General features: G+C 38.3%; 1 protein-coding gene across 14 annotated transcripts in view; it reads right to left on the bottom strand.

The window, feature by feature from the left end:
- UTRN (utrophin) overlaps positions 1 to 15,829 on the bottom strand; it is a 536,298-nt gene that overhangs the window by 117,892 nt on the left and 402,577 nt on the right. For all 14 annotated transcript variants that reach the window (XM_032274352.1, XM_032274350.1, XM_032274358.1 and 11 more), the window contains one exon: positions 3,805 to 3,934. In XM_032274352.1, the coding sequence (XP_032130243.1) occupies positions 3,805 to 3,934 (130 nt within the window). The remainder of the gene's footprint in view (positions 1 to 3,804; positions 3,935 to 15,829) is intronic.

A 15,829-nucleotide genomic window follows, 5' to 3' on the forward strand; every position in this document is an offset into this window, starting at 1 on the left:
GCAGTGAAAAAAAAAAAAAAAAAAAAAAAACAACCCTCTGTCTTCATGGACCTTACATCTACAGGGAGTGGAACCAAAGGGACAATAATAAGAGACCAGATCAGAAACGTAACATGGCATAGAGTCTGTGAGCCATTATAAGAATCTGACTTCTCTGAGTGATATGATATGACTAATATATTCAAATGGTCCTTATGGCTATTTTGTTGGAAATCTCAAATAAGGGAGCAAAGGCAGAGGAAGGAGATGAGTTAAAGGAATCTGCAATCATCCAAGTAAGAGATGGTGGGGCTGAGACCAGGAAAGGTTAGTAGACATAGGGATAAAGGATCATATTCTAGGTACATTTTTAGTATACTGATGACAGGACTTGCTGACAGAATGGATTTGAGTGACAAAAGGCAAAAAGAGCCAATAGTGTCCCAATGGATTTTAGCCTGAGCAATCCAGAAGCTGGAGGGGAATGAGGTGTGATGCAAAGGCTGCAGGAAGAATGGACTCAGGGTGGCTAGAGAGGGCAGGGGTTTCTTGACAGATATAGGAAAGGAATTCCATAAATGTTGAGCGTTTATTCTAGAAAAGTTGAGGTTTATTTCCATTTCGTCTTAAAAACCAATAATCCAATCACTCTACTGCTGATAATATCAGTTTCTCCCATCTACAATTATTCTTTATAGGCTCAAGGTTGTGAGAAAAAGCAAGTACTGATGAGTTCAACTCTTTCAAAGAATTCTCTACAGTTTGGACTTACTTTCTTTTTTTAAATTTTGGTGGATACATAATAAGTGTATATATTTATGGAGCACATGAGACATTTGGGCTCATTTTCTTTGTTTTTAAATATGGTGGTGATGGCAGGGGGAGGGGTGAGAAAGGAATCATTGTTAACCATCTAGCTCATAAAAATTTTATTGTAATAGATTGTATGTAAGTCACAACAATAACTAATTTTTTATACTACTTATTTACCCAGGCAGTCATGTGTTCTTCATCAAACTTTTATTGACTGCCTGATATATACAGGCACTGCATAGGTTGTAAAATGATCAAAACTGGATTCCTCAACTTGGGGCAAGTAAGGAAATTTTAACATCTGAAAATCGATACAAACATGTTAGATATCCAACAGGACTGAGCTGAGACCTGAGCAGTTTCTTTCTCCTGATGGACCTCAGTTTTCTCATCTGTTAAGTGAGTAGGCTTGGACTGGTTCATCTCTAAGGATCTTATCCATTCTAATATCGTATGTTAAGGACATAAGTAAGCCTTAAAACACACTCTTTAAAGAACTCCAAAATATGGAAGAAGAGAATGTAGCAGGTCCATGACAAGACAGTTCCAAAATCATTCAAGGAAGTAGATTGATTATGGAACTATAAAAATGGTAGTAAAAACTTTGTTGAAAAATCAGGAGGGCTTCAATTACAAAGAATTTTAAAATAAATATTATGCTAGGCTGGGCACGGCAGCTCACAGCTGTAATCTCAGCACTTGTGGAGACCAAAGTGGGAAGATGGCTTGAGCCCAGGAGTTCACGACCAATCTAGGCAACACAGTGAGATGCCATCTCTACAGAAAATTTTTAAAAAGGTAGCCTGTAGTTTCAGCTACTCAGTAGGCTGAGGTGGGAGGATCACTTGATCCTAGGAGGTTGATGTACAGTGAGCTGCGATTTCACCACTACACTCCAGCCTGGACAACAGAGCAAGACCCTGTCACAGATAAAATAATAAAATAAAGAAAACAAAATAATAAATATCATGCTGGAGGCCAAGATTGCTTTTCAGTATGCAATGGAAAGTCAGGCAAGATGTATAATCATGGGAGAAACATGAATATGATTATGTGAGATTTAATTATCAGTAGTATATGGAGGAGAGAGAATAGATGGGCAAATACTATGTGTTGCACACAGACGACAGAACAGTGCAGTGGGACAGACGCTACCAAAAGTAGCAACAGATTCTGCCTGCAACTATTCCAGAACTAAACACGAAAGGCTGAGAATGCGGAATTAATGACAGTATGTGTGTGCACGTATGTTGTATGTATATGTACATATGAATATGTGTATAAATTATATGTAACAGAGTACTCAGAAGGAATTCTTCTTCAAAGATAGAAATAACAAATACGAGACTGAGGACAGTGGCTCACGTCTGTAATCCCAGCACTTACGGAGGCTGAGGCAGGCGGATCACTTGAGGCCAGGAGTTCCAGACCAGCCTGGCCAGGATGGTGAAGCCCCATTTCTACTGAAAATACAAAAACTAGCTGGGTGTGGTGGTGGGAGCCTTTAGTCCCAGCTATTTCAGAAGCTGAGGTGTGAGAATTGCTTGAACCTGGGAGGCAGAGGTTGCAGTGAGCCGAGATCACGCCACTACACTCCAGCCTAAGTGACATAGTAAGACTGTCTCGAAGAAAAGAAAAACAAAAGAAATAATAATTGTGAGTGATTTGTAGACCACTGGATTTGGTGAAAAGTGGGAAGACTCAACAATGACCTAGCTTCCTAGGAGGCCAACTGGAAAGATAGGGAGACCACCAGCAGAAAATAAAAAGGAATGCTAGACGAGTTAAATGTACTGTGTGTTTGTGCATACACACACACACACACATATACAAATAGTTTCAGAGAGTCAAAAAGATTATGGTCTTGATGGAAAATTTATTTGGACTAAAGAAGGTTCCTTGAGAAAGATTTAGTAGGAAAATGGCTACCTGTCCATATGTCTGATCCAGTTCCAGCTGCAGTCAAAGAAAGCATTTTCCAACTATGCTTCCCTTACAAGTAATAAATGTTCATGATTTACATTGCTGGACACAGCATGAGGCAATCTTTCAGGTTTGCTGTTACTATGTGAAGCGAATGATGAAAAACGATTTGGAATGGCATGTTTATTTTTAAAAATGAATCAGGATGATTTGATTGTCAACAGTGAAAAATCACAATGAAGATATATATTGGACCCAAAATTCATTACATATTTTCTCTTAAGTTTACTATGTGAGATATTGCTATTTGCTAGTAGGGTAAGTTACTGTTCCAGTTTTAAGCTAAAGTACATAAATGCTACAGGTTGTTATTTTTAAATTAAATAGATGCCATTGTCGGCTTATAAGAGAAAAATATTTTCGTGCCTCATTTTTAAAAGTAATCTTACGTACAGATATTTAAATATTTTATATATTTACCATTTTAATAAATTTCTTCTACTTGCAATTATTTATCACATAACACGTTTAAATATAAGAAATATAAATTTTTGCTAGTAATTTTGCTAGTAAGGTAGTTATTGTTTGAGCTTTAAGCCAAAGTAAATAAACACTACAGGGTGTTATTTTTAAATTAAAGAAATGTTGCCTGCTTATAAAAGAAAGGACTTCGGTGTGTCATTATCAAAAGTAATCTTACTTATCGATCTTTAACTGTTTTACATATTTACTATTGTATTTTAATAACTTTCTACTATTTGCAATTATTTATCATGTAACTTGTTTAAATATAAGAAATATAAATTTTTATTTCTTATAGAAATTTTTATAGTTACAGTATACTTTTTAGATCAATCTATATTTTCTGCAATTTCCTTCAAAATTGATAGTGAGGTATATAAAAATTTTATTTTTTTAGTTTAAGAATCTAGATATCTGTTAAATAATGGTATATTTGATTAAAGCAACACTTGGAAGAAAAGATTTAAATATTAGATCCTAAAATGCTGAAAGGAAATTTCCTACTCGACTTTGGTGTTTTTCTTCTAGCATGTGTTTTTTATGATGTAGCAGAGAAACCAGTCTCACCTGTTTTTGATTGTAGGTTTCTTCTTGGTTCTTCAGGGGCCTCAATTGGCTGATCAGCCAAGAAAACTCGGGCCTGGTCGACAGCGTTCAGGACGGAATATTCTTTCTCTTTTAACTCTCGTCTCAGGGCCTTTCGAAAGAGAGGCAAAAGTTGAGTATGTAACCTCATGTGTTCACCAAATAATGGGACATCTTCAATATATTCAACCACTTCTGACCACACTTATCAAGAAAATGACTAATAGCAAGCATCTCAGCTAAGTTAAAAGCCAAAATGTAAATTTTAGAGATATGAATGAAGAAAAATAGGAACAAAGGCAAAAAGATAATTTCTGTAAAACTTAAGTATACAAAAAAAGAAACAGCGTTAAAATATTCACCTAAAGGAGATTGTTACAGTGTATTTGAACTTACACAAAATGTACTTTTAGGCTTTTCACTGATGTCAGATTGATAAAATCTAATAGCCTGTGCTAAGATACCTTTTTTCTTATAAGACTACAAAAAAAATTATCCAATGATACAGAGAAAGGTAATTTCACAAATAGCAATGAGATCCTCAGAAGTGCTTTACAATTTTTAGAATACATTAAGGAAAAAAAATGAAGAGACAGTAACAAAGTACATACAGAAATCAAAACTAATCCAAAGACAGCACATATAAAACAGTCTCCAATTATCTTAAAATATGTTCCATCTCTCATGCTGAGGCAATTATCATTTTTCCTTTGTGAGGTTTTTCTTGCAAATCTATGATTCTGAGAATAGTTTCCCTTTAGCATTTTTGTTCTCTTAGGTGGAGCTAAACTTTCACCCCTACACCTATGAAAACAACAAAATTCCTTCAGCAACTACTGCAAGACAAATGAAGATTTTCTCAGGTGCAATTTTAATGCTGTTGCCAAATTGAATTTGTTAATATTGTTATCCTCTTAAACATCTAACCACCTCCTGGCTCTAATATTTTGCTTTCAGTATAGTTCCCTATTATGAAAAGTCAGACTTTTATTTCCTAAATACTGAACTTTCATTGTATTTTAGAATGAATAAAATCTTTCCTTTTGAAGACAACTAAATTTGTAGTAGTATTTGACATAACTATGTTGGGATGCTAGAGTATTTGCAGGCAAGAGCCTTTTCTTCCACAGTCAATAAAAGGTAAGAAGGAAAAAATCTAGAAATACCAGAATAATCATCTTATGTAAAAATATGGATCTAAACAAAACAACAACAACAAAAAAAACCACTAGTAATGAAGTTGACAAAGATTAATGGGCTACATTTTCTATATCCAGAAAATCTCATGATAGCCTTTATGAAATCTAAAGATTCAAGGAGGATTTAGCAGTAAATCAAGAATAATGATTAAACAAGGCCATGAAGCATGCACACACACCCGTCACTCTCCCCAAGTACTACTTAAGAAACCATTATTCATGATAATTTTCCTACAGGCATATAGAGAAGATAAGTCATAATGTGGTTAGAGTACTGGAAAGTGCGCTTGGGCTAACCAAAGTGTAGCTTAACCCTCACAGATGGGAGGAATGAGAACAGCTGACAAGAACTAGTGAGAGATGGAGTGACAAAAATGTTTTTTTTTTTGTTTTAGTATTTTAAACATTTTTTTCCTTTTTTTTTTTTTTTTTTTTTTTTTTTTTTTTTTGAGATGGAGTTTTGCTCTTGTTACCAGGCTGGAATGTAATGGCGCGATGTCAGCTCATTGCAAGCTCCACCTCCAAGGTTCAAGTGATTCTCCAGCCTCAGCCTCCTGAGTAGCTGGGATTACAGGCATGTGCCACCGTGCCCTGCTAATTTTTTGTTTTTTGTTTTTTTGTTTTTTTTAGTAGAGACAGGGTTTCTCCATGTTGGCCAGGCTGGTCTTGAACTCCTGACCTCAGGTGATCCACCCACCTCAGCCTCCCAAAGTGCTGGGATTACAAGCGTGAGCCACTGCCTTGACTTTTAAACTATACAATTATCACTTTGATAAAAAAGTTTAAAATGAAAGGACAAAGTAAACCAAAAAATCTGCAGTTAAGATATAGTAACACAGGATATGGGATAAAATAAAGCTTTCTCTAAAATGCATAGGTACATTTGTATGTCCTTCCTCGATTTCGTAAAACCAAAGACTGACAGTGAAGTAAGCACAAATCAACTGAATTCGCACAGCAATTATCACTGATGAGCATTAAATGACTATGTTGGTGGGTATGGGGGCGGGCGGGCGACAAACCTTCCATCATCTGCTATTTAACAAACGCAGCTTGTGAAGAAGTTGCAGGATGTGACATTCCAGGAAATTTAAAAAAAAAAAGATTATATACATCTGGCATTTACAGTGCCTAATATATGGAAATAAAAAGAGATGCAAGAGAAATGGGAAAAATATATTTTTAATCCAAAAAAAATAACATTTATACATCTTGAGCCAGTTCTTTTAACTTAGATTATTATGTTGTTAGAGCAAGAAGCTCTGGAGGAATAAAAATACCTCTAGCATTTACTTCCAAAATCACCTAAAAATATATAATAATGATATGAAAAATCATTTTACTTAAAAAATAGCAGTGAAAAACAGGTAATATAGCAGAATTATTTTTTTAAAATTTTAGCGGTTCAGAGTATCTCCCAAACCAAAATCTAATCAGTAAATGTGGGAGCAGTAAAGATTCTTTTTTTTTTTTGGGGGGAGGGGGATAGGGTCTCACTATGTTGCCCAGGCTGGAGTGCAGTGACGTGATCTTGGCTCACTGCAACTTCCACCTCCCAGGTTCAGGCAATTCTGCCTCAGCCTCCCGAGTAGCTGGGATTACACTAATTTTTGTATTTTTAGTAGAGGTGAGGTTTTACCATGTTGGTAAAACCAACATGGTTGGCCAGGCTGGTCTCGAATTCTTAACCTCGAGTGATCCACCTGCCTCAGCCTCCCAAGTGTTGGAATTACAGGTGTGCACCACCACGCCCAACCAGGAGCAGTAACAATTCTTAAATGCTGTGCAAGTGCTGTGCTAGATTTCTTCTTGAGGAAGGGGAAGTCCCAGGAATGTACAGAATTAATGCAAGCCGCCGAAGAGAAGGTGCAGACCTTATAACACCTCTTCGTTCTGGTTTATCAAACAGGAGGAAGAATTCACACATGGTATTTAGAATTTAGCACAAAAGATCAACCAGAAAACACCAATAGGCAATAATGTGGAAGAAAATTAAAAACTGAAAGAAGATGGGACATAAAGGCATATGACTCAGAGAAGGAAGGGCAGATGCAGAACTGGCCCTCTGGAAATATAAAACTATCACGGGGCATATATTTTACAGACGAATCCAGAGTTTATGGTGGAGAAAGAAGACAATAAGATCCATGCAACTTAGGTGTACAGTAATTTCTGACTAGGAATTCTAAACTATTAATAGTCCACAAAATGTGCATTGTGTAAGGGTATAGGGAGGGAAGAGGGCAAAGGAGAGATTTGTCTTGGAACTATTTTTAGATATCAAAAATTGAAATGGAAATATATATATATATATTTGTCTACATAAAGGACACTTTGGAAACTTCCTTTATGGATGGAATTTTATTAGTTTAACATGGAGGCTGTCACAATAAAGTAATCTCTGTGGCTGGCTATTTGCTCTTCCTGGAAAGCCCTCTCCCTAGATTTAGCCATATCACAGATCCCCTCATCCTTTTTAAGGCTGTCTAGAAGGTGAAGCCCACTCACCGACCTTACTGAGTGTAGCATTCCGCCCTTCCCATCCTCTACGTTTCCCGTTCTCATTACTCTGCTTAACTATCTTTGTATTTCCTAGACCTGTCACCTTCTACTATGCAAGGTAGATGACATTTTGCATTTCTTGTTTAGTCTCTCTCTCAGATAAAATAGAAGCTCCACTAGACCAGGGACTTTTTCTGCTTTTGTTCAGCATGGTAAACAAAGCGCCCAGATTAATACCATGTCTGGGACCTAGCAGAACCTTGGGGGATCTGTAACGCTTCCGGGGGGAGGCGGTGCCTACACTGAGTCCTGCAGAGAGAGAAAGGTACTCCAGCAAAGGGACTAAACAGTAGCAGAGAATGCAGGAGTGTCACGGCGTGTGCCCTCAGGGAACTACACACACTTCAGTACTCAGACAGTGGTAGCAGCTGAAGCTGATGGTGTGGGCAGAGGTCAGGCCACAAAGACAAAGGCAATGCCTCTTATGCACAGAGACACACTCAACCCAAGTTGGGGAGTACTGTCAGATTTTTATTTTTGTTTTTCGTAAAATATCATTGTCAGGTCTCCTGGATTCATTAAAAGCAAGTCTGAATCTTAGAAAGAATCTATTTTCCTTTTTAACTACATTAAATTCCAGTGCTTCAGAAAAGAAAAGGAAAGAAAAGAAAAGACACCCTCTCTGAGCAGGGTGCTGGCTGAAGAATGCCTGGTGAACTCCTTTGATATGCCAACATAGCGAAGTACAGGAGGCAAGCCGGTGCAGGTGGGAATCATGCCAAATCTGTACAAATTTGGGGCTCTGGCCCTAATGCCAACACACCACCCAAATATCCTCAAAGCAGCACACATATAATAATTTCCATTCATATCCTAGTTTGTAAATTTAATTTTGTTATTCAATTTGTCCTATTTCAATTATGTTTAATTGTATGCCAGAAATAGATTTAACTTTCAACAGCACTACACACATAATCATTTCTCCCTTTACCTCTCTCAATTAGACATAAAAGAAAACCTGCCTTTCCCAACCATCTGGTGAACATTAATGATAAGATCATTAGACTCCAATGAGCTGTTTTGTACACAGAGCTAAAAAGTGGCATTTGGCTTTAAGTTCTAACACCACGTGACTGATATATGGGCCACCTTACACGCGTATAGCATAATCTAATTGGAATTCTTCTGTTTTAATGAGTTTGTATTTTCATTCAAAACAGTTCTGTTCCATATAATAACAACTATTGGTGATGATGTGAAGAAACAGGAAGCTTGATGCTTGCTGGTGGAATGGTAAAATTGCAGCCTGTATTAGTCCATTCTCATACTGCTAATAAAAACACACCTGAGACTGGGTAATTTACAAAGGAAGGAGGTTTAATGGACTCACAGTTCCACAAGGCTGGGGAGGCCTCACAATCATGGCAGAAGATGAAGGAGAGCATGGCGGGAGGCAAGAGAGCATGTGCTGGGAAACTCCGCTTTATAAAACCATCAGATCTCAGGAGACTTATTCACTCTCAGGAGAACAGCGTGGGAAAAACCCGCCCCCCAAGATTCAGTTACCTCCCACTAGGTCCCTCCCATGACATGCAGGAATTATTACAATTCAAGATGAGATCTGGGTGGGGACACAGAGTCAAACTATATCACAGCCTCTCCAGAAATCAGTTTGGCATGGCCTCAAAATGTTAAACACAGAGTTGCCACATGATCCAGCAATTCTTCACATGGATACACACTGAAGAAAAAGGAAAATATATGTCCACGTAAACATTTGTACATGAAAGTTTATAGTAGCCTTATCCATAATAGCCAAAAGATGGACACAACCCAAATATCCATCAACTGGTGAATGGATAAACAAAATGTGGTATATCCACAATATGATGACATCTTGTTCAGTAATGAAAACAAATGAAATACTGATGTATACTATAACATGGAAGAATTTTAAAAACATGCTCAGTGAAAGAGACACGAAAGCCCATAGTGTAAGATTCCATTGCCATGCAATGTCCCAAACAGGCAAGTCTACAGAGGCAGAAAGAGAGGACCGGTTGCTTAGGGCTGGGGAACTTGGGGAAAAAGGGGAGGGACAGGAGTGACAGCTTACGGGTATGGGAGTTCTTTTTGGAATATAAAAAAGTTATAAATCTAGACAGCAATGATGGTGCACAATTCTGTGAAAATACTAAAAGCCCCTGAATTGTACACTTTAAATGGGTAAATTTTATGACATAGAAATACTATCTCAAGGTTATTATTGAAATAAAATAAAACAATAATTCTGTTTTTTATCCAAAACAAGTCTCTAGATAATTTTGTTTGTTTGTTTGTGATGGAGTCTCGCTCTGTTGCCCAGCTGAAGTGTAGCAGCACGATCTTGGTTCACGACAACCTCTGCTTCCCAGGCTCAAGCGATTCTCCTGACTCAGCCTCCTGAGTAACTGTGATTACCTGCATGGACCACCATGCCCAGCTATTTTTTTTTTTTTTTAATTTTAGTAGAGACAGGGTTTCGCCATGTTGCCCAGGGTGGTTTCAAACTCCTGAGCTCAGGCAATCTGCTCGCCTTGGCCTCCCAAAGTGCTGGGGTTACAGAGGGTAGTCTTTATCCCCAATGCATCTGCAAAGTAAAAGCTCATTCCTTATGTTCAGTATGTGCAATAATAAGGTGGCTGCATCCACCTCAGTGTTTCTAGAGAACTTCCTAGTCCTCTAACACAGTTTGTGCTGTGTTCATATGCATATATTGTGACCATGCATCAATCCCCACCATTAAATTGTGAGTTCTCCCATGGTAACGTTCAGGTTTTAATCATTTCAGATCCTTTACTGTACCTGGATAGACATATATAGAAAGCATTCAATAAATGCTCGAGCATAATAAATTGAGGAAGAAATGCTTTCAGAATTAAATACTATGTATTTAATATTACAAAACATGGCAGAGTGAGATACAACAAGTCACTCAAATCTGTTCATCTTAAATTGAAATAATTATGGTTTCCTGTTAGTTCTATATGTTTTAATTATCTACTTTGCAAATTACTGGTAATAATTTTTTGATGTCAAACTAAGTCTGTACTATTAATAAGTATTTCAGTCTGCTGTTGGTTTTTATTTCAGTAATAGCAAATATCCTTCTAGATAAATAAGGAACTGATCTCACTGTCATGGATGGTATGGATTCACTCTGTCTTTCTCATTTTGTCACATCTTAACCCCTGAGGTAACTCTTTGGGGCATGGTTTCAAAATTACTGCCAGTCATTAGAATTGAAGGGTGTATCCATTATCACTGTGGTGTATCAAACCTACATAAAATTTATAACTTAAAACAATGAAAATTACTTTTCATGATTCCATGGGTTGGCAATTTAAGCTGTTCTTTGGCTGGTACCACCTGGGATTACTGGTGGGACTACAGTCATCCTGTAGCTTGGATGAGGAGGGTGGGACAAAACGGCCTCACACAAATGTCCGGATATCATCACTGCCTCCTGTCCGGGGTACCTCAGTTTCCCTCTATGTGGTCTCTAATTGCTCTCCAATATGGTGCCTGCTAGTCACATACAGTATTTAGTATTTGAAATAAGACTAGTAAACTGAGGAACTGAATTTTAAATTTCATCTAATTGTGATTTAAATACAAATGGTTACAGGTGTCTAAGGGCTCCTGTGTCAGACAGCAAAGCTCTAGAGTTTGCGTATCACTGTGTCACATTCTGTTGTTTGAAGCATGTCATGAGGCCAGAGCAGATTCAAAAGAATGGAAAACTGCACTGTATCCTTCGGTGACAAGAGCAAAAATTTCCCTCTGCATAGGAGTGTGGACACAGGGAGGCATGATTCATTATTATAAAAATCTACCACACTGGATAAGTGGGAGAGAGGTGACTGGGTTGAAGATGAGGGTTGGTAATATTTTGTGTAAGTAGTCAGGGAAGGCATCTGAAAGATAGTGATATTTTTTAAAAGACTGGAAGGAAGTGAGGGAGCAAACCATGAGACTATCTGTCAAAAGAGCCATCTAGGCAGAGAAAGCGGAAAGTGCGAAGGCTCTAAGGCAAATGCAGGCCTAGTAGGACTGGTGCTGTCAGAGCTGAGTGAGTGAAGAATGAGGGTTTTTGCTTCTGTAAAAATGTTTCCTATCACGGAACGTAGGGAAAGAGTCCTTATGGTTGATGGGAGAGGTACCTAGCATACTTTTCTATGCAGCAGGCATCTGGCTCCTTGCTGACTCGAGGCTTGGCCATTAAACCAGAAGTGCTCTTATGTGACAACCTGTCACAAAGCTTATACATTTTGCATTCTTCAGGTTGAGCATCCCAAATCTGAAAACCCCATCTCTGAAATGTTCCAAAATCTGAAACTGGAGTGTTGAAATGATTCCACATCTGATACTCTTGCTTTCTGATGGTTCAAATGTATACAAACTTCAGTGCATGAAATTATTTCAGTATTGTATAAGGTGACCTTCAGGCTATGTGTATAAGGTATATCTGAAACATAAATGAATTTCATGTTTACACTTGAGTCTCATTCACGAGATATCTCATTATGGATACAAAATATTCCAAGATCCCAAAAACTCTGAATTTTGAAACACTTCTGATCCCAAGCATTTCACACAAAGGATACTCAGCCTGTAGCAGATATGTGAAAGGATCTTCAATTCCCCTCCCAGGCAAACTGTATAAAGTGAAGTTTTGGCCTCCAAGCAGTAGACCAGCATCAGTTGGAACACACGGGAAGACACAAAATAATTTCAAAAAGGAAAACTGAGGCTGACTGTGGTGGCTCATACCTGTAATCCCAGAACTTTGGAAGGCCAAGGTAGGAGGACTGCTTGAGGCCAGAAATTTGACACTAGCCTGAGCAGCATAGCTAGACCCCATCTCAATAACAACAACAAAACTAGCCAAGCATGGTGGCAGGCATGTATAGTCTCAGCTACTCAGGAGGCTGAGGCAGGACTGCTTGGCTCCAGGAATCTGAGGCTAAAGTGAGCTGTGATGGTGCCACTGCATTCCACCCTGGGCGACAGAGCAAGACCCTGTCTCAAAACAACAAAAGAATACCAAAATTGTGTTTTACAAGTTACATGCTCTGAGACATTTAACAGAAGGGGATATAATCCCAAAAACCTCAAGAGTCAAAAATAACAACTGGAGAGCACAATGATTATCTTGTGTCCAAAAGAAAACAACTCAAATGTTCTCCCATCCTTCAGTAATATAATTTCCAACAAAGATTTCCACCAAAATAAAAATTCTGAAGTACAAATATATACAATATATAAAATATATGCTAGACATAAGAAAAGACAACAATCAGCTATGAACCCAATCTTTAAGAAACTTATGGTCTAAAGGGGAAGAGAGAAAAATGCCAGCTCAGAACGTGGTTAAGTGCCACAAATCCACAAATCTTTGAAAGAGGTGCAGATGGGGTACCAAGGAGCCTCATATGTGAAAACACACAGAAAAGGAGAGAGGTCAACCTTCTCAAATACATGTGAACTGTGTGTTGAAAAAAAAAAATGTAACTAGCTTAAAGGTAATAAGGTGGAAAGCAATTCAAGAAAACAAATAGAATAAACACATTTAAGGTAACGTGGTCTCTCATGGTTTTTCCCATTGTGTACTTTCCACATACTTATTTAAACTAAATGAAGCCCTGAAATGGCACATTAATGAAAACCTGATTGTAAATATCAGAATGTAGCTACTAAAAGTCGCAGAGCTTATATTCTCAACAGAATTTCTAAGAGCCCAAATTCACTTTATGGAAGACAGCCTTCCTCCTGTCCCATCTCTCTGACTCCTTCAAACTCAGGGTGCTGTTTGGATGCTATGGGTGCGCCTCTGAGCACCAGGCAGTTGAATAAATTGCTGCTTATTCAACTTTAAATGTCTATAGAGAGATTCCCAGTTATCCTCCTTTAATGGTTTGGGAGCATTTCTCCCCACTTGCTATAACTTAGGGGGAAGGACAAGAGATTAAGGGATAAGAAGTGATTGGCGTGGCTTAGGACAGAAATACTCAGAAGTCAATCCACTGCTCTTCATTTTCATCATGAGTATGGCATCAGCTCACCATAATGGCCGAGTTGCTGACATCACAGACAGGGACAGGATCCTGCGAGTCTCTTAATAAGAAAACAGGGTCTAAGAGAAATAGAGGGAAGAGGGGAATCCCTGCTAACCCTTCTGTCCTAAACTAGCCCTTGTTCATACGGACTGAGCTAAGAACAGACAAAATGCAAACATGTGGGTGTGTACTAAATCCTGGGGTCACCCCCCTTATTTAAATAGCAACTCTTTCCTACCCTTTCTTCCATCTAAAGCCATCATCCAAATTGTCCATATATCAAGCATTACAGTTTGCTAACATGCACTTTTCTTAAAATTTTCTAGATCATAAAATTTAAATGATGATAAATCAGATCCTGCCTTCTGTTTAAAACCCTCCCATGGCTTCCTGTTGCACTTAGAATAAATTCTAAACTTCCTACCAAGGTTGGGACCCTCCCTGCTCTCTGATCTCATCTCCTAATACACCCTAATTTCTAGCTTCAAAGTCCTTATTTCTGTTCCTAGAACATGCCGAGCTATTTCCTCATCATGCCTTTGTAGCACAGAAGGCTTTTGCTTCAAATTTTCAATAGCTGTGCTCCTTCTCATTACATTTCAGCACTCAGTACATCCTTTGGATTAATGAATGAAGAAATGAGTAAACTGCCATGAAAAAAAATGTGGAACCCCAGGAGATCATTGTTAGAAGGGGATCAAGGAAGGAAAACTCCTGAAAAATGGGAGCATCTCATACAAGGCAGGTCTGTGGAAGAAAGCAGCGCGGATCAACTCCGCAGCAGGAGAGGGAAGTAGTCATCCCCTTCCCACCCACAAAGAAGATGTTATTATCTCAAGACAACATCTGTGTTGTTTTGCTTTCTTAACAACCTCATTGACTCTCACTGGTGAAAGTTAAAGAAATCCAAAGGGGTCACCCATTTTGACCCTTTAGGGACCTGGCTCCAATGCCACCTGTGCACCAGCATGAGCCGCAGCGCCCCCTCATGGTGATCCAGCATTCACCACACTCCCTCACCATGGCCTCTTTGCAAACCTGACTCTGGTGCCAGGCTGAGCCCTCACAGAAAGCTGAAATTTGTGCCCCAGCAGGTATAGTGGAAAGTCAATGAATTTTTGTATGAATGAATGAGGAGATGTTAAAAATACTGTTTGGTAGTAAAGTAAAACCAGATAATTTTGCAGCCAAAGCCTTGGGTACAGTCCATTCCACACTGCACAGGCACACCCTTACCCACCCTGCACCCATGAGCCCTTATTTGGGTTTGTCCCTTAAATTCTCTGCATTTTAATCACATCTCTCATTTTATTAATGTCACTGGTGAGACAATGAATGAAAAGATATTTTGAAACTCTTAAGTGCTGTAGAATAAAAAATTGCTTTATTTTAAAGAGATAGGGTCTTACTCTATTGCCCAGGCTGGTGCACCATCATAGCTAACTGCAGCCTTGAATTCCAGGGCTCAAGCTATCCTTCTGCCTCAGCCTCTTAAATAGCTAAACTACAGTTGCATTCCACCACACCAGGCTGATTTAATTTTTTTTTTTTTTTTTTTTTTTTTTTTTTTTTTTTTTTGTAGAGACCGGGTCTTGCTCTGTTGAACAGGCTAGTCTTGAACTCCTGGCCTCAAGTGATCCTCTTGCCTCCTCGTCCCAAAGCACTGGGATTACAGGTGTGAGCACCACATCTAGCCCATTACTATTAAAATGATGCTAATCTAAAATTCTACCATCTTTCTCAGCTCTTCTCTCAGACTGAATTTCTTTCCAAAGCCTCTGTTCACTGTTACTTGTAGAGGAAGATTCTAGCCGTTTTACCTAGAGCTTTGGTTGACCAATGCAGAACAAAGCCCTCCATTTGCAGAAACATTCGGAAGTAGATGACTTAACTCTCCTAAGGGATAAATTATTTAATTATCAAGAAAATGAAATTATTTGATTCTCCAAGATGAAGCCAAAATGTTTCATAAGCAGAAAACTGTTGTAAAACTCTTACATCACTTAAATTCTTAGAAAGCAAAGAAATAAATATAGTGTTTTTTTGTGAACCAATTTGTTACAGCATAAAACATCAAAACAATGCTATAAATGGTCAGCTAGATGACTTCACACACACTAATTTGAGATAAATATAAATTTCTTCAACTAATGTGTTTAACAAACATGGACAGGTTTTCTCCTATCCTTCTAGGCATAAATAAACCAA

The sequence above is a fragment of the Sapajus apella genome, unplaced genomic scaffold (genome assembly GCF_009761245.1).
Source record: "Sapajus apella isolate SASKATOON/1434 unplaced genomic scaffold, GSC_monkey_1.0 scaffold6, whole genome shotgun sequence".
In the NCBI taxonomy this organism is placed as follows: domain Eukaryota; kingdom Metazoa; phylum Chordata; class Mammalia; order Primates; family Cebidae; genus Sapajus; species Sapajus apella.